The sequence below is a fragment of the Xiphophorus maculatus genome, chromosome 1 (assembly GCF_002775205.1).
Source record: "Xiphophorus maculatus strain JP 163 A chromosome 1, X_maculatus-5.0-male, whole genome shotgun sequence".
Lineage (NCBI taxonomy): Eukaryota > Metazoa > Chordata > Actinopteri > Cyprinodontiformes > Poeciliidae > Xiphophorus > Xiphophorus maculatus.
Genome location: NC_036443.1, coordinates 15,631,551 through 15,652,436, shown reverse-complemented (window position 1 = coordinate 15,652,436; position 20,886 = coordinate 15,631,551). Strand labels below are relative to the sequence as shown.

At 41.4% G+C, this 20,886-nt stretch overlaps 1 protein-coding gene and 1 pseudogene across 3 annotated transcripts in view; one reads left to right on the top strand and one right to left on the bottom strand.

Moving 5' to 3' along the window:
- Positions 1-20,886, top strand: part of LOC102226233 (low-density lipoprotein receptor-related protein 1-like) — a 93,036-nt gene that overhangs the window by 63,829 nt on the left and 8,321 nt on the right. For all 3 annotated transcript variants that reach the window (XM_014469659.2, XM_023330809.1, XM_023330806.1), the window contains exons 32-72: positions 758-907; positions 1,029-1,169; positions 1,259-1,387; positions 1,501-1,632; positions 1,714-1,848; positions 1,968-2,097; positions 2,215-2,341; positions 2,866-3,017; positions 3,112-3,236; positions 3,326-3,700; positions 6,823-7,012; positions 7,152-7,356; positions 7,451-7,643; positions 8,579-8,704; positions 8,798-8,926; positions 9,225-9,344; positions 9,468-9,581; positions 9,685-9,834; positions 9,922-10,044; positions 10,179-10,295; positions 10,385-10,513; positions 10,597-10,725; positions 10,823-10,963; positions 11,575-11,762; positions 12,380-12,563; positions 12,658-12,743; positions 12,844-12,963; positions 13,068-13,255; positions 13,344-13,549; positions 15,831-16,019; positions 16,153-16,301; positions 17,004-17,097; positions 17,222-17,338; positions 17,441-17,560; positions 17,633-17,755; positions 17,844-17,969; positions 18,059-18,175; positions 18,779-18,885; positions 19,563-19,695; positions 20,407-20,529; positions 20,640-20,762. In XM_014469659.2, coding sequence (XP_014325145.1) covers positions 758-907; positions 1,029-1,169; positions 1,259-1,387; positions 1,501-1,632; positions 1,714-1,848; positions 1,968-2,097; positions 2,215-2,341; positions 2,866-3,017; positions 3,112-3,236; positions 3,326-3,700; positions 6,823-7,012; positions 7,152-7,356; positions 7,451-7,643; positions 8,579-8,704; positions 8,798-8,926; positions 9,225-9,344; positions 9,468-9,581; positions 9,685-9,834; positions 9,922-10,044; positions 10,179-10,295; positions 10,385-10,513; positions 10,597-10,725; positions 10,823-10,963; positions 11,575-11,762; positions 12,380-12,563; positions 12,658-12,743; positions 12,844-12,963; positions 13,068-13,255; positions 13,344-13,549; positions 15,831-16,019; positions 16,153-16,301; positions 17,004-17,097; positions 17,222-17,338; positions 17,441-17,560; positions 17,633-17,755; positions 17,844-17,969; positions 18,059-18,175; positions 18,779-18,885; positions 19,563-19,695; positions 20,407-20,529; positions 20,640-20,762 — 5,955 coding nt within the window. The remainder of the gene's footprint in view (positions 1-757; positions 908-1,028; positions 1,170-1,258; positions 1,388-1,500; positions 1,633-1,713; positions 1,849-1,967; positions 2,098-2,214; positions 2,342-2,865; positions 3,018-3,111; positions 3,237-3,325; positions 3,701-6,822; positions 7,013-7,151; positions 7,357-7,450; positions 7,644-8,578; positions 8,705-8,797; positions 8,927-9,224; positions 9,345-9,467; positions 9,582-9,684; positions 9,835-9,921; positions 10,045-10,178; positions 10,296-10,384; positions 10,514-10,596; positions 10,726-10,822; positions 10,964-11,574; positions 11,763-12,379; positions 12,564-12,657; positions 12,744-12,843; positions 12,964-13,067; positions 13,256-13,343; positions 13,550-15,830; positions 16,020-16,152; positions 16,302-17,003; positions 17,098-17,221; positions 17,339-17,440; positions 17,561-17,632; positions 17,756-17,843; positions 17,970-18,058; positions 18,176-18,778; positions 18,886-19,562; positions 19,696-20,406; positions 20,530-20,639; positions 20,763-20,886) is intronic.
- LOC111608112 lies at positions 4,101-5,283 on the bottom strand (annotated as a pseudogene).

The following is a 20,886-nucleotide window of genomic DNA, read 5'->3' as shown; positions in this document are numbered from 1 at the left end:
CATGAAAAAAAGAAATTAAAACATTGAAAATATATATTTTTCTACCCTCCCTGCTATAACCAGACATCATTATTTATTTTAGGAGCAGACGTGATGTCACCCTACATGTGTGACAGAACTGTTTTAATAAAACAGGGTTTGTAATTTCAGAGCAAAGCAAAACACTTACGCAGCTGACATATTAAACTCTTGTTGGAATCTCATATTCCTCAAATGTGGATTGCGTTCCTCACTCTGTGCATTCCCTAGATCAGACGAGTACAAATGTTCTATCACAAAAAGAAAGCACCTGTGGACTACAAAAATGACCATTTAAAAAAAAAAATTATATAAAAAAAAAACAGGATTTTGTATTTTTTGGGGGAGGTAAACAAAGGAGCAAAGTAAAAAACAAATCTGTAAATTATTGGAGAAATGTCTTTCTTAAAATAAAGACATATGCTTTCCTAAATTACTTGGGTGGATAATTTATTGTATGGGTGTCTTTAAGTTTGCTTTTGAGTAAACTGGACTTTTGGTTGTACTCTGCTATGAAATTAAAAGGAAAGTGTCTCAATATGAAAATGTAATTTTCTTTTAAATATTTTCTTACTACAATTTTGACTACTTGTGTGTGTTTCCTCTTCATTTTAAATACCTCACTGAGTGTTATTCCTTCAGTAACGGCATCCGACCTGAAGATTTCTTTTGGTACTGTGACTATCTGTTATTGTGACAGATATACATGGATTGTGATACAATATTTCTTTTTGCCAAGGACTTTCCATTGACTATGAGACGAAGCAGCTCTACTGGATCAGCTCAGGTAACAGCACTATTAACAGATGCAAACTGGACGGATCTAAACTGGAGATACTGGAAGGTGTCAAAGGCAAACTTACCAAGGCGACTGCTCTGGCTATCATGGGTAAGATGAAAAACCCATTACAAGCAGTGTGTTTTTTTTTGGTTTTTTTTTACAGTTGGTAATCCTCTGCTTTGATAATTGAATAATCAAGAACAATTTGTATGAATTTTGATGTCTGTAGGAGACAAGCTGTGGTGGGCAGACCAGGAAGCAGACCAGATAGGAACATGTGACAAGACGGACGGTGGGAACTGGAAGGTTTTGCGTAACAACACTTCCCCTATGATGCACATGAGGATCTATGACGAGGATGTGCAGAAAGGTAGCAAATATTTGACCAAGGTTGGAATATGAAGTGGTTAAATAAGTGAAAAAAGTAACTCCTTCTCACTTTATCTGATTTTCCTTTAGCGGGAATCAACCTGTGCAGCAACAATAATGGCGACTGCTCGCAGCTGTGTCTGCCCACTTCTCCGACAACAAGATCCTGCATGTGCACGGCTGGATACAGCCTGAAAACTGGGCAGCAGTCCTGTGAGGGTAGGAAACTCATCCACAAACACAGCTTCTTAAAGGTTTTTGTTTCTTTCAAAGCATACCCACAACATACATTGTGCTCCTTTTTGTTTGTTTTTTTGTTTTGTTTTTTACAGGTATGGGATCTTTCTTGCTTTATTCGGTTCATGAAGGAATTAGGGGTATTCCCCTTGACCCGGCAGACAAATCTGACGCCTTGGTGCCCGTGTCTGGCACTTCTCTGGCTGTGGGCATCGACTTCCACGCTGGTGAGAAGCACTTAAAGATGCAAGTAAATAGTAGGCTGGTTTCAGGGTGACATTTGAAAGCTGCAATTATCTCCTGTGCAGAGAATGACACCATCTACTGGGTGGACATGGGACTGAGCACCATCAGCAGAGCAAAGAGGGATCAGACTTGGAGAGAGGATGTGGTGACCAATGGCATCGGCAGAGTGGAGGGGATCACCGTTGACTGGATAGCAGGTTTGGCTTTTAAACTATTTAGATCCTATTTTATTTACCTTATTTTATTTATTAATTTTTTTATATTCAAGTATTTTAAATGCAGATATAAAGTGATTTGCATAAATTTGCGGTTATAGGAAACATTTACTGGACTGACCAGGGCTTTGATGTGATCGAAGTAGCCAGACTGAACGGCTCATTCCGCTACGTGGTCATCTCCCAGGGTCTGGACAAACCCAGAGCTATAACTGTCCACCCAGTGAAAGGGTCAGCCTCTTTATCCACACTTTACTCTTTCGTCGCAGTGTTGCCTTAAGGAAAAGAAACCAGCCCGTCTTTATTTCTAAATTACACCCAAACAGCCTCCTGCGTGTTTGTGTGCAGGTATTTGTTCTGGACAGAGTGGGGTCAGTACCCTCGTATTGAGCGCTCTCGCTTGGATGGCTCCCAGAGGCTGGTCATTGTCAACGTGAGCATCAGCTGGCCAAACGGGATCTCCATCGACTATGAGGTGTGAAATCATTGCATTTACCTTCATTCTAAAATCATTTCTTTTGTTTGTTTGATCACACCCTTTGTTAAATATATTTAATAAAGATTGTGATGCTGCCGTATTGATGTTTAAAACATTTCTGACCTCTGCATCATTCAGCAAATAATTTTGGAGTTTCCGCAACAGAATCTTATTTATTTATTTTTTTTAAATAAAGTACTTTTTTAATAACACAAATTAACTTGCACATCACTTCATTAATATGCAAAATAATCTGTGTGATTTATGTTTGTAAATTGTATTTTACAAAAAGCTATTCGTTCATCAGTTCATTAATGTTAGATGTGATTAAGGTAACATTGAGGTTCATTTATTTTTTTTTCCTCGTTACTCACTGACTGTTTTCATAGAAATATTTTTAATATATTTAAAATGATAATTTTTGATCTTCAAGCAGCACTGCTTAGAATTAAAAGAATTTAAAATTTCTCCAGGAATTACCTAAATGTTTGATTAAATTATCTTCCTCTTTTGCGGTGCAGGGGGGTTTGCTTTATTGGTGCGATGCTCGAACAGACAAGATCGAGCGGATAAACCTGGAGACGGGAGAGAACAGAGAGCTGGTACTGGCCAGCAACAACATGGACATGTTTGCTGTGTCTGTATTTGAGGGATACATCTATTGGAGTGACAGGTGAGCTGTTTTCTGCTCCATACTTTAAATAAACAGACAAAATCTTTGCGCTATCTCAGCTTTATTATCTTTATTTAATTTTTTTTTTGTTCAGGACTCATGCCAATGGGTCCATTAAGAGAGGTAGCAAAGACAATGCTACAGACGCCGTGCAGCTGAGGACAGGCATCGGTGTACAACTGAAGGACATCAAGGTTTTTAACAGAGCTAGGCAACAAGGTAAGAACAGCGTAACGTCACATGTTTAAAAAGAATCCTTAACAATAATTTTCTGTTTAATACCTGAATGCACCCCCTCATTTCTGCAGGCACGAACGTCTGCAAAGAAAAAAACGGTGGCTGCGAACAGCTGTGTCTTTACCGTGGCAACGGGGAGCGGACCTGCGCCTGCGCCCACGGCATGCTGGCCGAGGACAGACGTAGCTGCCGCGACTATGACGGGTACCTGCTGTACTCGGAGCGCACCATCCTGAAAAGCATACACCTGTCGGACGAGACGAACCTCAATGCGCCGATAAAACCGTTCGAGGACCCGGAGCACATGAAGAACGTCATCGCCCTCAGCTTTGACTACCATGGCGGCGGAGGGAAGGGAGCCAACCGCATCTTCTTCAGCGACATTCACTTCGGCAACATCCAGCAGATCAACGACGATGGCTCCGATCGCAAGATAGTGGTGGACAGTAAGTTTTGAGTTGTCAGAAATGCAACGCTTGTTTCCTCTTCGATTCCAACTGTCACGAGTTCACACTTTGTAAGCCAATATAATGTTGAGCTTGTTAGATGGAGTCTGACTGCAGTAGATTCCCCTATCTGACTCAGATTAGATGTAAATGTAAATTTATCACAAGCGTTATTCCTCATCTATATTAATTATTGATAATTTTACCCTGCAGCCCTACTTCTATTTCTTACAGCAAAATAAACCCAGGATATTTGAGTTAAGTACTGCAAAACAAGTAATTTGTTTTAAGACTTTTTAAACATCTCTACTATGGATTCCTATAAGTGGATTGTAGATTTCTTCCAGAGTTCAGTTGCATTGAGCAATAGCGTTTTTATTTTAGGTAAAAAAAAAAAAAGTCAGTTTTGCGGTATGTCTGAGGTGGTTTGATGCTCAAATGGCCGCACTGTGTGCCTGCTCATCAAACGTGGACAACTTATCAGGCAGCTTCTGCACCTCGTCCAGCTTTCTCTTCCCAGTTCCACTAACTCTCGCCTAAACTTCTGAGACATAAAGCCGTACAGCACAGGGTTGACCACAGCTACTGAGGAAGACAAGAGTCTGGCCAGGAGGGCAAAGGTGTTGAAGCCGGGTGAGCTGGCCAGAGATCCTCTGATGATGGAGAACATGAGGATGTAGGAGGGCAGCCACAGCAGGGTGAAGACCAGCACCAGGAGAGCCGAGGTGTGAGTGACCTGCCGTTGGTAGCGTTCGAGCTGCGGAGCGTTGCCTACTTGGCGCGTGTGCTGAAGAAAGCAGTAAATCTTGCTGTACATCACTATAATTATGCTTAAAGGCAGCGCAAAGCCAATGACAAACAGAGCGATGCTGTAGACCAGTCGGCTGAAGTCGGACAGGAAGGCGAAGCAGTATACCGTGTTGGAAAATGTAATTGTGCGGAAGGCAAACTGCGGCACTGCCAGAGCAGAGGCTGGGATCCAGAGCAGGGCAACTGTCACTTTGAGTCGCCTGTTCATCCTTGCGCGGTAGGTCCAGGTGGGGTGCACCACTACCAGATAGCGTGTGGCTGCTAGAGCCGCCAGGGTGAACACGGAGGCGGTCGAACAGGCAACCCCCAGGAAGCTGATTGCTTTGCAGAGGAAGCTGCCGAACGGCCAGAAGCCCACGATGATGGCGGAGGTATGGAAGGGCTGGCAGAGTAGCATCAACAGGTCAGCAGCACAGAGAGCCAGTAGCAGGGTGTCCGTACCATGAGGAGGTTGACTTTCTTTCTTCCTTCTGCCTGTAAGAATAATCATCACCAGAGTTTGACCGATAAGTCCAGTCAACAGGATCAGTCCATCCAGGAAGGGCACCAAAGTTTTAATCAAAGCTCTATCTTCTTTGCTGATTTGGTTAAGGCCGCTGTTGTTCGTCTCTAGTCCAGGAGTCTCCATCCAGTCCCAGTAAAAGCCCTGTAATCCAATATACTGTCAGTGTTAAGTATCCGAATGGGATGCAGCATGTGGGCAACTAATCTGTTTGATCCAATTCATGTCTATTTAAACAAACATAATTGCAGTCCACTGAGACAGCAAGCACTTTGATAATGATAGCAATTAGTTAAGCTGTTAGAATCACACGGGTCGCTCCTCCATTAACATCTATACTTTGTTCACAAAGAGGGAATGTTTAAAGATATTTCTTGCAGTTATTCAACAGCAAAATCTTCTTCAGCTCCACATATATAGTCAACTTTTCATCCTCAGAAAATGTCCTGACGACATCCAGTGAAGTCCATTCTTAAAAATAATAAGATGTCCCCACAAAACTCTCTTCTCAGGAAAAAATTACATGTACAAAGACTTCTGTGTTGCAGCTTTGTTATCCCAGAAGAAGATGATTAGGTCCAAAATGAGATATCAGTGCTGCAGCTCCAAGGAACAGCACTACTTCCTCTTTGTCACTGTAAATAGACATTCCTCTTTAAGAAAAACAAAAGAAAAAAAACAGTCAATGGTTGTCCTTTGCCTTTATCAAATGTAGAGTCTTCCTGCGGGTTATTGTATAATTAATTCAGCAACAAGAGGTAGTAGCTTTTATTATAATTAAGTGATGCTCAGGTTGTCCTCCTCCCAGGACTGCATGAAAAGCTCTGTCCTGAGTGTCAGTGTTCTTCTCACCAGGGTCTGTGTGCTGTTTGCTTTGTAACCAGGAGCTGAGCTGATGTAGATAACGGGAGGGCCGAGCAGAGTGTATGATTATATAATAGTGGTCTCATCTTTCCATTATCATATTAACTTTTTATTCATTCTTTCTTGTTAAGTCCTGTTTGGAGAGTCTCATTGTTGGGTTTGAAAAACGCAAATAAGATTTGTTTGTTTGTCCGTTGATTTGGCCTTAAAATAAGAGTTTTTTTATCCTGCGAAAATTACCCACATTTATGTTAATCATAGCATCTGAATTGTCGATAATGTTGCAATTATATACTTTTAGCCAAGAGCAAACAATGACTTCACCTTTTTATTGTGTGCTGTAAGTGGCCATAAATGCGGTTACTAGCATAGCAAAAAAAAAAAAAAGCAACAGTTTGGATCTACTAGTGCTACAGCATCTTGTTCCATAATTTCCACTTTTACAGCTCATAAGATACATTATTATTTACTGTATGAAGAAAGTTTGTTTTTTGTTAAAGTACGGTATTAACTTGAGGTTTCTTCACAGAAAGAGAAATGTTGATAAATGGTTTTTAAACTGTGGGTGAGGATTCCAATGTAGGTTATGAAAAGAACGTGTGGTCTTTAAATTGGCCTGAAGATTTATAGTATCTCCGGTACTTGGTGTCATACTTTTGCTATAATTTTTACTAGAGATTTAAATGGTGGTCATAAATTCTTAAAAACAGGCAGTTTGTGTTGATGTTATACACCCAGTTTATCAGCCGTATTGGTACACGCAGCAGTCAAACCTTCAGAAGTCTCTACCAGTGTTAGCTTGTGGTCCAAATAGGCATTTACCAAACTATTTGTTGATGCTAACATTTTTCAAATACTTGTCAAAGGTTGCCTAAAATTATTGTGTTAGTGTGATTTTCAAGACAGATTTTATTTCACATCTACTCTTTTCCTCTTTACTTCTCAGACGTCGGGTCAGTTGAGGGTCTGGCGTACCACCGAGGCTGGGACACACTCTACTGGACGAGTTACACCACCTCCACCATCACTCGCCACACAGTAGACCAGAGCCGCTCCGTGGCTTATAACCGCAACACTGTCGTTACGATGTCTGGAGAAGACCACCCTAGAGCCTTTGTGCTGGATGAGTGTCAGGAGTGAGTCAGCTGTGTGAGATCTTTGCCTTAGCCGCCCGTTTTCTTGTCGAGAACATTTATTTTGTCTTGGTGAGCCGTTGATTCTATAAAAGGGCTTTCTGGTAGCCTGCCACAATTTTTGTCTTCTGCCATTTCCCAGTCTCATGTTCTGGACAAACTGGAACGAGCAGTCTCCCAGCATCATGAGGGCCTCTCTGAACGGAGCCAATGTGCTGGTGATCATTGGCAGTGACATTAAAACTCCTAATGGCCTGGCCATCGATCACCGTGCTGAGAAACTCTACTTCTCCGACGCCACTCTGGACAAGATCGAACGTTGCGAATATGACGGAAGTAACCGCTATGTAAGGCAGCTCTTTAACTTGATGCTACTTGTGGGGAAAATGATGCTGTGTTAGCACCAAAACATATTCATGTTTTTAAAACCGAATGCATTAGGTGTTGTTGAAGAACGAACCAGTACATCCATTCGGTCTGGCCGTGTACGGAGACTACATATTCTGGACGGACTGGGTGAGGCGAGCTGTCTTGAGGGGAGACAAGTTCACGGGAGGAGACATGAAAGTGCTGCGAGCCGACATCCCTCAGCAGCCAATGGGCATCATTGCTGTGGCTAACGATACCAACAGCTGTGGGTATCATTCACTGCATCCATTTAGTTAGCATAACTTATGAATATGTATTTTAAGTGTTTGTTTTTTCCTTAACATCTTTCCTAAAGAGTTAGAAAAGAGATGTTCTAACAGAATGGTTAAAATGGATATTTATCCTTGTTCGCCAAACTATTGGTTCATACTGAAATGCCTCAAGCAAGTGCTAAAATGCTTTTACATTTTCATTGTTTAATCCAAAAAAATGTTGCATGCTCAATGATTCAAGGCCTTTTATCATAATGGGAAATAGTTTGGGCTGCTTTACATCTGAAGTTTTAAATTCTTCTGGGCAGCTGTCACCACACAGGTGACAGGTATTCATTAATTATTTACTCAACAACCCTAAGCGCTAAGCCTGGAGTATGGAAAAGAAAAACAGAGATTACACATACTTACTTGCATCAATAGCTCTATAGATGTCCATAAAAAGAACACACTCAGCAAGAAAGCTTGGTATGATGAATACAAACAGAGCACACACACAGGTAAGGACAGTAATAGCTCAGTCAACAGCTTCTTTCAGGAAAGATGTGCAACTAAGCACAAAACCACTAAACCACAAATATGTTGTATAAAAAAGAAAAACAAACATTACATATACCTAATGGCAGTAACAGTAATGTTAATGGCTTCATCAAAGAAAGAAGCACAGGTAGATGGAACCAAAGACTTAAGAGTACTTTCTAAAGAGTACAAGCTAAACACTAAATCTTGAGGTCATAAGTACTTTCTGGTCCCCTTCTTCATGAGTATGTCACTTTCATATTTTTAGCTGGAAAGAGCATACCAAACAATATTTGACCTAAATACAATGTGGATTTTTTTTTTGCGCCGAGAACCATTTATTAACCCTGATTGTAGGTTATACCGTGAAAAGTATGTTGCAATAAACAAACCATCCTGTTGTCCTCAGGTGAGTACTCTCCATGTCGAACAAATAACGGAGGCTGCCAGGATTTGTGTCTGCCCACATCTGACGGACGGGTGAACTGCAGTTGCCGCGGCGATAGGCAGCTCCTCGAGGACAATACCTGCTCTTGTAAGAAGGAAGGGGCAAAACCTAAAGAAGGCCTTGAAATGTGACAAAGTGTAAGTGTTTCTGAAAATGAATGCTTTCCCCCCCTGTGACCAGCGCTGAATATGTCATGTGGAAGTGTTGATGACTTTGAGTGCGGAAACGGCGACTGCATCAACTACAGCCTCACATGTGATGGGATGGCCCACTGCAAGGACAAGTCAGACGAAAAGCAATCTTATTGTGGTGAGTTCTGATTGAAAACAATCAGGTGGAAAATAATAAATCCATCCATCCATCCATCCATTTTCTGTTCACCCTTGTCCCTAATGGGGTCGGGAGGGTTGCTGGTGCCCATCTCCAGCTACGTTCCAGGCGAGAGGCGGGGTACACCCTGGACAGGTCGCCAGTCTGTCGCAGAAATAATAAATCTTGTAATATATATATAACTTGTATTAATGTATGGTAAGAAAATGTACATTCGAGGCTAGAAAAGAAAGTAAAACACAAGTAAATGATGAAAATGAAAACTTTTTCTCTACAGCCAATCGCATTTGTAAGAAGGGCTACCGAAAGTGCCTTAATGGCCGCTGTCTTGGCCACCAGTTCTGGTGCGACGGCACAGATGACTGCGGCGACAACTCAGATGAAGTGCCCTGCAACAGTAAGTAAAGCCAGTCCACGCTAACCATAACGTGATTGACCGGCCTGTTTTAAAGAGAACGTAAATGTACTTAATCTGGAGCTTGGATTTTCTTTGCTAAATTCCCATTTCCTTTCCTTGCAGTGACTCTGTGCAAAGCAGGAGAGTTCCAGTGCAAAGACGGGAGCTGCATCTCCAACCACAGCCGCTGCGACCAGGTGGTCAACTGTGAGGATGCTAGTGATGAAATGAACTGCCGTATGTAATCCATTGTTAAATTAAAAACTACAACCTCGTGGGATTTTTCAGAATTAAAAAAGAATTTATAAATATGAAGCTTAGAAAGGTTTTATTTTCTCAGAACCTACCGATTGTTCGCGTTTCTTCCGCCTTGGAGTTAAAGGCTCCACCTTCCGAAGCTGTGAGAAAACAACGCTGTGTTATCTGTCCTCATGGGTGTGTGATGGCAACAATGACTGTGGAGACTTTTCTGATGAGAGAAACTGTCCAGGTGGAATGTCTTTATTTTTCTTCTGACATTTTCAACTTCCTTCAGCGCTCCAAAGGTTCACTTTCTTGTTTTTCTTTCCTTTTGCAGATAAGAGGAAGCTGAAATGTCCCGTTAACTTCTTTGCTTGCCCCAGTGGGCGCTGCATCCCGATGAGCTGGACCTGCGATAAGGAAAACGACTGTGAGAATGGAGCTGATGAAACCCACTGCGGTCAGTCTATGTGCAAAGTCGAGCTCATTTTTTCCTACAAACACAAAGTCTCGCAGAAGAGTCAGACTGTTTCCTTTTACAACACATCTTGCTGTTCTTTCAAGATACTAAACACACCTTCTCTTTTCCTGCAGACAAGTTTTGTTCGCCCACTCAGTTCGAATGTGGGAACCACCGCTGCATTTCCAAGAACTGGGTGTGTGACGGCTTCGATGACTGCGGCGACAACTCTGACGAAGGCCAGATATGTGGTAACTAATATTACAGCTGCTTTCTGTCGCACATTCACTGGAAGCATTCAACCATCTTACCTTCAACCGACTAATCCATTCCTTCACAGACAATAAGTCCTGCAGCCCTGACGTTTTCCAGTGCCCGGGTTCCCACGTGTGTGTGCCCCAGCGCTGGAAGTGCGATGGAGATAATGACTGTCCCGATGGAGCCGATGAGAGCTTGAAAGCTGGATGCAGTAAGTCAGTCTGCTATGATTGCAGGAAATAGAAAGAAAACTCCTAACATCCGTTTAATAAAAGCGATTATTTCTGCTTTCAGTGTACACCAACAATACATGCGATACCAAGAATGAGTTCATGTGCCAGAACAGACAGTGCATTCCAAAGCACTTTGTATGTGACCATGACATTGATTGCTCTGATGGTTCGGATGAGTCCCCAGAATGTGGTTAGTTTTCCTTTGTATCTAAAAAAACTGGTTATATTTTTGTTTAATACCTGCTTATTTTGAGGTTAAAAGTCTGTAATTTGTGGTTTTCATGTAGAATACCCACCATGTGGTCCAGAGGAGTTTCGCTGTGCCAATGGACGTTGCCTCAACCAGAAGAAGTGGGAATGTGATGGCGAGTTTGACTGTCCAGATCACTCTGATGAAGCTCCCAAAAACCCTCACTGTGTAGATTCTGGTAGGATCTCAATATTTATTTTTATTTTATCATCCAAAAGCTAATACTCTGACCATGCATGGGTTGGTTACTGGTGTTAAGGTACACAAAGGCTTAAAAAAAGTTTTGGCTTCAAAAATAAAACCATTACCACGATTTAAGTCTTTGTACTGTCACGCCAGAGAACGTTCCTGAGCAACCAGAGTTCTTTTTTTTTCTTTTTTTTTTAAGCCTGACCCGAAACACAAATACTGTAGTTTATCCTTTGGTGAAAAATAACATTTGAGAAGCTATTAAATGTCTGCTAAGCAGCCAACCAGTCAGTTTATCCATTGTATTTTTGTTATCTTAGCCGCAGTAGAAAAAATGGCTTCAGACCAAATGTAAACACCCTAATGCTGATTGGTAAAGAACAGATTACTGGTAGTCTGTAAATCTGCATATTCTACATTGTTAAGCATCAGACACATATGTCCTTCAATAGCGAATATATGTTTCTTTTACTAGCCTCCTTGGGATAATTCATCATTTGCAAACTAGTAAAAACATAAGTTCTAGTTTTCGTACCAACTTTTTGTCTGAGAAAAAGTCATGTTACTTATTACACTGACTCTGTGCATCTGTGATTTCAGAGAGGATCTGTAATGAATCTTCCTTCATGTGCCACAATAAGAAGTGTTTGAATGAAACTCTGCTGTGCGACCGGAACGATGACTGCGGCGATGGCTCTGATGAGCGCAACTGCTTCATCAATGAGTGTCTAAACAGCAAGCTGAGCGGCTGCTCTCAGCTCTGCGACGATCTCAAAATAGGCTTTAAAGTAAGACACCTCACTTATTGTTGCCCAGTGTGTACAGCACTTTTAGCTGCTTTTAGTATGAAAAGAACTTTAAAGAACTTTAAACTTTAAAGTACATTGAAATTTCAGATTTTCACTTTTTAATGTTGGTCTGCAGAAGCTTGGCTACAAAAATTTCTCATACTTTCACTGCGAGCACAGAGTTAGCAGAGATAATATTTGCTGTTTGTTCAAGTGGACCTGGTTATAAAAAGATCTGAAGCCCGTCTCTTCAGGTTTACAGTTACGCAAGATGAAATTTTGTTTTGGCCCTCATTCCTGAAAGGAGGGAGGCCGGTCTTGGGACAGCTTGAACTCTGTGTGAACTGCTACATCTGTGGTGTGCAGTGCGTTAGGGCAGGGCTTCTTCTACAACCAACAAACACTTTGTGCCTGTTTTTACTTACCTATGTAATTTTGTTCTGTTTAGTGATCGAGTTTGGTATCTGGATAAACATCGATATTACAATGAAACATAAAGCAGTCACTTCCTTGCACGGGCCAAGGGAGTCATGCGCAACCAGAGTAAATGTGAGGGATGCTTGAATGACCTCATCCGTGACACTTTGACACATGTGCTCTGCTGTTGGTCCCTGCAGTGCAGATGCCATCCCGGCTTCCAGCTGAAGCGAAATGGGAAGACATGTGTGGATATAGACGAGTGCACGACCACCTACCCCTGTTCTCAGCACTGCCTGAACACTCACGGCAGCTTCCACTGTCTCTGCGTGGACGGCTTTGAAGTCAGCCCCAATGACCCCACCATCTGCAAGTCCACTTCGGGTAAAGGCAGCCACGAGTGGGATTTATAATTCACTACTTGCACATATGTAGTTCGGTCTTGAGTAATTTTGTTTTGGATGGTACTTGTGTGTAGAAGTGGAACCCTACCTGATTTTTGCGAATCGCTACTATCTGAGAAAGCTCAACCTGGATGGTTCCAACTACACTCTTATAAAGCAGGTGGGATCTCTGGCTCTCTGTTTGGAGAAATATTTGTGTTCTCGTTGTTGGCTTGTTATGTAAAGATAATTATTAATCCTAATTTATTGTTTTCAATCAGGGACTTAACAATGCAGTAGCACTGGACTTTCACTATGCAGAGCAGATGATCTACTGGACAGACGTGACCACTCAGGGAAGCATGATCCGACGGATGCAAATGAACGGCACCAACATGGAGGTCAGGACTTCAGTAACTGCTAAATTTGATTTGTGACTGTTTTTCAGCTTTTGTTAGCAGTGCAAATAAAATGTATTCTTCTACTTTTTTGACCGATCTGGTAGGTTTTGCACCGAACCTCCCTGAGTAATCCCGATGGTCTGGCAGTGGACTGGGTCGGTGGAAATCTATACTGGTGTGACAAAGGTCGTGACACCATCGAAGTCTCGAAGCTTAATGGCGCCTACCGGACTGTGCTGGTCAACAGTGGCCTGAGGGAGCCGCGGGCTGTCGCTGTGGACGTCCGCTATGGGTGAGCCACGTTATTTTAACTCGCGACGATGAAGATCCTTGCTTTGAGTATCTTTAATTTAAGTGAATCTGTGCTTTCTGCTGGTTAGATACCTTTACTGGTCCGACTGGGGTGATAACCCTCACATTGGGAGAATTGGAATGGACGGCACAGGCAGAAAAATTATCATTGAGGATAAGATCACCTGGCCCAACGGACTGACCTTGGACTTTGTCAATGATCGGATTTACTGGGCGGATGCCAGAGAGGACTATATCGAGTTTGCCAGCCTGGATGGAACCAGCAGACACACAGGTAATGCATCAGAAATGACAGAAATGTTTGTTGCCAAACTTGGTTTATTTCGAAGAAAAAAATAAATAAAACAAAAACAATACATAAATTTAATAGATTGACAGATAATGTCCACATCTTTGATTTGGCACGTCAAAACTTTAGCATGATTCCACCATGTTTTCAGGTATATGTTCCAGGACTGTAGAGAATAGAAAAACTGAGGACATGAGGGTTCTACATGGTTCATAATTAACAAGCAACTCAGAAATGTATTTTGACCCAAGACCATTTAGTGCTTTATGGACCAATTGCAGAACTGTAAAGACTATCCTTTTATAACTAAGGAGCCAGTGAGGTGATTTATGATCCAATGTGACATATTTTCCCCTTTGTTGGTCTGGACTCTGGCAGCTGCATTTTGGGTGATGTCTGTTCGTTTTGTTTGTTTTATTTTACAGAGACCAGTAAAGACACTTTTTTTCTGTGTCCTGTTTTGACAGGAAACTCTTTTTTATGGCAATGGTTTTAATATTATGCCAAGTAAGGTTTTAAATGCAACTCTGCTCCAGCACACCTGAATCAAATAAATAGCTCTTTTTAATATTTATTTGTGTGCTAGCACACTGAAGAGGTAATTCAATAATTTTGTTCAGCTGTGTTAGTGCAGGGATTCATCTAAAACCTGCAGGACTGTAGAATTTGAGGACTAGAGTTGGTGACTCCCGGTCTAGTTAAACATGGAGGTCATGTAGATGTTAAGTAAAAGTGGCTCGAGAATACACCCATGAGGGATCCCACAACTGAATTTTGTTGCCCTATCTTTATAATTCATAAACTGCCTTTTAAATAATCTTTGCCAATTATATTAGTATGAATATGGGCCTATAATTACTCATTATTGATGCAATAAACTATGTGCGTGTTAAATGAAAAATATATACATTTTTTACATCGTTCAGTGTAATCTCAGAGCAGCCTGGTGATCTAACTGGGGTGATTCCACTGAATCAGATGCTTCTTAACCACTATTGTAGCTGCGTGTGTGTTTGAAGAACAAGACTCAGATAAGGACAAACCAAAGGGCACTTTGAGCTAATGCGACTAATATCTGAACTTGCAGCCAAGGCTGTAAACCTGCTGTTATGTATTAATTTTATTAAAGCAGAATATTGGTAAAAGTCATTGCTGATTTTTTTATTTATTTTTTATTTTTTACCATTTAGTAGGCGTTTCAAAGGAGTGCCACCTGCTTTCTGTGTTTGCTCTGCCAGATGTGCATGTCTGAATTGCTGCTGCGTGTTTATTTAACACGGCGACCCCCAAACACAGAGCATGCATGAGACGCCACATATATGTTGCCAGAAGAAAAAAAGAAGAGCAACTAGAGTGTAAAACTTAATGAGGTGTAGAAGCTGTTGCATAAGAGGGATATAATGGAGACTCTATCTGTTCACTCAGTTTTACATTAACAGAACAGGAAGTTTCTCTTTGCTGTAACAACACCTCAATGGCAAGAATAGGATTTTATGTGCTCCTATAGATTCCTTTATGTGCTTATTAAATTACTGTATGGATTTCTAATGTACATTATTGGTAAAAAGGGAAAGTCTGTGCGTGCACTGTGTGCCCTTTGTCCCCCATATGTTGAGAAAAGCAGCTGTTGAATTTCAAAATCAATTTTTGGAGGAGTTAAAGGAAGGAGAATGTTTTCAATATTATTAATATATTTTGAAAAGTGTTTGAAATCATATATGTGCTACTTTTTAGATTAAAAAAAGCTGTTTCCATTTAATGTAAATTATGAAAACAGTTTCATTACCTTAATATAACCTCTTCTTTTCTGTATTATTGTCCTGAAACTGGTTTCAAAAAGGCTGGTCAGTGCAGATTAATTTGATCTATAACTGAGACTTGAGCGTTTTTATGATCACTTATCACTTTAATCCATCAAAAATAACAACGGGGAATAAGCTGATGTGTAATGGTTTGTACCCTTTCTTAACGGCTGCTATCAGCTTTGTTTAATTTAAGCAATAATTAAAGTATACGAATTTAATGTCATTTGTCGATTCATTTCATATTAAACCTGTTAAGTTAAATCTGAAAGACCTTTGAGTTATTTTGTGTTTGCCAGTTTTCACAAGTAAATACTCCAGGTCTCATCGAGTGAAAAAACAGACACTGTTATGAATTTTCACACTGTTTATGATTGTGACAAGATGAAGGTGGTGGGGTAAAAAAAAAAACTTAAACTGACCTTAAAAACATGATCATATCTTTAATGTGTTTGCTCTCACAGTTCTGAACCACGACATCCCTCACATCTTTGCCATGACGCTGTTTGAGGAGTACATCTACTGGACCGACTGGGAAACAAAATCCATCAACAGGGCGCACAAGACCATGGGTACCAACAAGACCACCCTGATCAACACCTTGCACCGGCCCATGGATATTCACATTTACCATCCCTACCGCCAGCCGCCAGGTAAAAGCTTGATATAGTTCAGTGCGTTTTGACAATAATTTACAACAGTTTCTCAAGACAAACTTTTAATACACTTCAGGTTTTTTCTGCTTTTGCTGTTAAAAAAATGTTTATCTCTTCATCTCCGTCACAGTTCTGAAACATCCGTGCCAGACAGACAACGGTGGCTGCAGCAACCTCTGCCTCCTCTCGCCAGGCGGAGGATACAAATGTGCCTGTCCCACTAACTTCTATCTGGCCAGCGACCAGCGGACATGCATGTCCAACTGTACGGCGAGTCAGGTAAGCTGGCTGTGTGCTCAGCATCTAGTTGGAAGGATAGAAAGCTTCAAGCTGTTTCCAGGTCTGCAGAAGTATGGAAAAAATAAACTTATGCGGCTTTCCAGATTATTTTTTTTTTAGTGTCTCTTTTAAAATTGATCATTTGATTTTTCCTAAAATAGTCGACTATTGTGACCAAAGGGCTTCTTCTCTAAATGCAAATTAAATGTCATCTTTAATGTCATTATTCAGTCCTTCCACACCAAGTCTCAAATTCGAAGTTTTTTTTAATCCAAGTTTTTATATTCTGAGAACTTGCAGTGATCTTCCCTCAAGTTTCATGGTCGTGGAACAGTTTTATTGTATGCACAGCGAATAGGCCACAATAGATAAAAATTTGTTTAAAAAAAAAAAAGTAGAGAGATGCATTCACAAAACAACTCTGATTACATATAGATCATAGGGAGGTATGGTAAGAAAGTATGGGACTTTGAAATGGAAAATTTGTAGGAATCTAAGAAAAAGAATTGAATGGACCAGGGAAGCATTACTATTCTGGTTTGTAGTTTAGTTTTTTTAAGTTCTGCTATATAAAACATTAGAAATTAAAAATGCCAAACTCATTTTGTCCTGACTGCATAATTGAAACACCTGTGTCTTGTATTCTGAGTCTTGTGACTCCAGCTCTGCTCTCAGTTTGGATCATTTCTCTCTCTGTTCCAGTTTGTGTGCAAGAATGACAAGTGCATTCCTTTCTGGTGGAAATGCGACACTGAGGATGACTGTGGCGACGGGTCAGACGAGCCTGCAGACTGTCGTAAGTATCTGAGAAAGAAGACGATGGTGTATCACACTAATGTAAGGTGCTTGTGGTTGAGTTGAACTCTCAGATATACTCATGCTGACCAGAATGCTGATAAACTGTGTCTTATCTGTGACAGCGGAGTTTAAATGCAGACCGGGACAGTTTCAGTGCGGTACAGGCATCTGCACCAACCCTGCTTATATCTGCGATGGAGATAACGACTGCCAGGACTTTTCAGACGAGGCCAACTGTGGTAGGTCTTTGTTTTTAGTTATTATTAGCAGCTACATTATGCCAGCATCTAGGTATCTTTAAGGGGGAAAACACTCTATTTGCTTATAATTTTTGTTCCCAGATATTCATGTTTGCCTGCCCAGCCAGTTCAAATGTTCCCACCCGAACCGCTGCATCCCAGGGATCTTCCGATGCAACGGCCAGGAAAACTGCGGTGAAGGCGAGGATGAGAAGGACTGCCGTAAGTGACCCCGGTTTACCAGTTTACTCAATTTAAACTGCAAACTAACAATGATCGTATTTTCCCCAACAGCTGAGGTTACATGTGCTCCCACGCAGTTCCAGTGTGCGATGACCAAACGCTGCATACCTCGCCTCTGGGTGTGCGACAGGGACAATGACTGCGCCGATGGGTCAGATGAACCAGCCAACTGCAGTAAGTTCACTGACCGGAGGAGATAACTCTGATGTACCTTTTGTGAATGTCACTCACCGTTGTGCCCAAACATTTGTCTTCCCCGCAGCTCAAATGACATGCGGTGTGGATGAGTTCCGATGCAAAGACTCCGGGCGCTGCATCCCCGCACGCTGGAAGTGTGACGGCGAGGACGACTGTGGCGACTCCTCCGACGAGCCAAAAGAAGAGTGCGGTAGGAACTTTCTGCCCCTGAAGAGAAGCCAGTGTCGCAGATGTTTCTACATTTTTGCTTGCTGCAACTTATGCTTGTAAATTGTGCAGCTGAGAGGACTTGTGAGCCCTACCAGTTCAGATGCAAGAACAACCGCTGCGTGCCGGGCCGCTGGCAGTGCGACTACGACAACGACTGCGGGGACAACTCAGATGAAGAGAAATGCCGTAGGTGTCTCTCTTTCTGCAGCAAAGCAATGCCTCCGCACCTCTCTACGCCTATCTGCTCACTCTGTCCGCCGCCAGTAACCCATGTGCATCATCCACCAGCAACAAATTCAACTTTCTCCTTTTGATGTCTAACAAATTGATGATCCTGAATGCAAATTCATTGCATTGACATTTCTAAAGCATCTCACCTCATCTGATATTTGTTTCATTTCATACTGTCCTGTTGGTATGAGCCAGAGGTAAGTTATTCCACCTCCCATTATCAGCGCCGCGTCTCTCGTGTGTCACCTCCACTTCCCCAGCCTGACCTGTGAGAGTCTGCAAGCAGATCTGCAAATCTGTACATTTCCCAAAGCTTTAGTAGTCCTTTATTGACGGACTTCCAAAGTTAATGTTATTTTTTCACAATTAAGAATATAGCAACACTAAAGAAAGATAGTGAAACAAGAGAAAGAAAAGATATCTCTGTGCAGTCTCTCACATAAACTTCTGAAGTCTTGTCTACCCATGCATGTGTTGCGTTCTTGTGCGTTGTGCTCAAAGCTTGCTCACATGACTTTTGTCAGTGTTTGTTAGTGACGGAAGCCTCTCTTTCTGTAGAGCCTCGTCAATGTTCAGAGAGCGAGTTCGCCTGCACGAACGGCCGCTGCATTGCCGGGAGATGGAAGTGTGATGGAGATCACGACTGCGCTGATGGATCTGATGAGGTGAGGGGCGTGACGGTGAGGTTTTATGTGCTCCTGTTAAGGAACCTCATAAATGAGTTTTTGTTTCGCTTGACATCAAAGGAAATGTTATTCCTTTTGTTTGCTGGAGGTTTTTTTCTGCTTTTCAGTGAAACTTATTGGAGGTTCGATTTTGTTCGAACTTTTAAATTTGTATGTGGAAATAATTTTCTCCATTTAATAGTAAACCAATTAAAAATAAATCTTTACAACTTACCCTCCTCACCCAGCAATTAAAAAACATTGTGTGTATGTTTGTGCAAAAAAAAAAATCAAATACAGACTTTTTTTTTCTTTTTACAAGAATGTGGAAAATCTGTGCCAATAATGATTGTAGCAAAAACAACTTCTTATGTTTGCACCAAGCAGGAGGACCTGCATAACGTTTCTTCAGCAGATTAAAATGGTTTTCTCCATCGAACGTCTTCTTCACTTTAATGAGTTAATAATTTATATGTAATTTTTTTTGTTGTATAAGATTTACATCTTTATTTTATTTAGCTATTTCTTTAACTTTAAAACCAAACTCCATAAAGCGTGACTTCATAGTAAAAAGAAAACATAGAGTTAAATGTGGGCCAAGTTTCATCATGGAGCACAGCAGCGTAATTTGAAATCCATTCTGACTTCTCGTCGTGTGGGTTGTGTGTCATCAATAGCATGGCTGTGATTTGAAGTGTGACAACGACCAGTTCCAGTGTAAGAGTGGTCACTGCATCCCGATCCGCTGGAGATGTGACTCTGACCCGGACTGCATGGACGGCAGTGATGAGGAGAACTGCGGCAGCACTGGTTAGTCTTTTCTGGCGAGGATGTTGGATTGTGTCCCATAGGTTTGCCTCAGAGACACAAAATACTGTAGTTTGCAATCTTTCTTCTCCAAGCTTTTTCAGATTTTCGGATGGTCTTTTTGAGTCTAAATAACTTGGAGTGAGCCAGATTTATGTGGCTTAAAAACATTCCTCTGAAATAGGTCAGTACAGTAGATCAAAGCGCAGTCTTCACCACGCTATCAAAATGTGCAGTGCCTCAATCGCGTGAATACACTTGCAATAGTTGGTGGGATACCATCTTCAATGTTGGATGGACTTTAAATGACTTCAATAACCAGACTTCATGGTGTTTTTGTTAGACAGTTTTAGAATTTCAATCACTAAGATTGGTAGATTGGTGGGGACATAACGACGAAAACATAGAGAAAAGTCAGGAAATGTGAAATAATCAAATTGTTTGTGCAATACTTAGCAACAGTAACTACATGTTTTGGTGATATCATGCAGCTCTACTCGACCAGAGTGAGAGGAAAAAGCTGCTTACATTTTAAGAAAATCTGCAAAAGGCCTTGAAGAAGCCTGAAGTAATGTTCAAAACATATTTAAGGATTGCTTGCTGGTTGGACAGTGGATTTTGCATCAACCTATGTTTCTTCCTTTGTTAGCTTAATTTGAAAAAGTTGATCTTATTCGACACTGATAAAAATGACCTTGTTTTTCTGTTTCTCAGCTGGACGTCACTGTCCTCAAAATGAGTTCCAGTGCAACAACACTCTGTGCAAACCACTCGCCTGGAAGTGTGATGGGGAAGATGACTGTGGTGACAACTCTGATGAGAATCCAGAGGAATGCAGTGAGTTGATCTTTTTAGTCGCACACTTTCTAAATGTCTCGTTTGCTATCGTGTTCTGACCTGTTTCTTTCTCTCTCTTTCTTCTGTGTCTCATCCATTCTTCCTCTAAGGGAGGTTCCAGTGTCCTCCTACCAGAGTCTTCCGGTGCCTGAACGACCGTGTGTGTCTGCACATGTCGAGGAGGTGTGACGGCGTTAATAACTGTGGGGACGGCTCGGACGAATTCAATTGTGGTGAGAAGTGGAGCTGTTCAGAGGAACAGCAACATATTCACATTTTTGTGGAGTTTTCTTCTCAAAAACGTTTAAGGGGTGTGAAAATGTTTTCACGGAAGTGTTTGATTAGAAAAAAACCTCT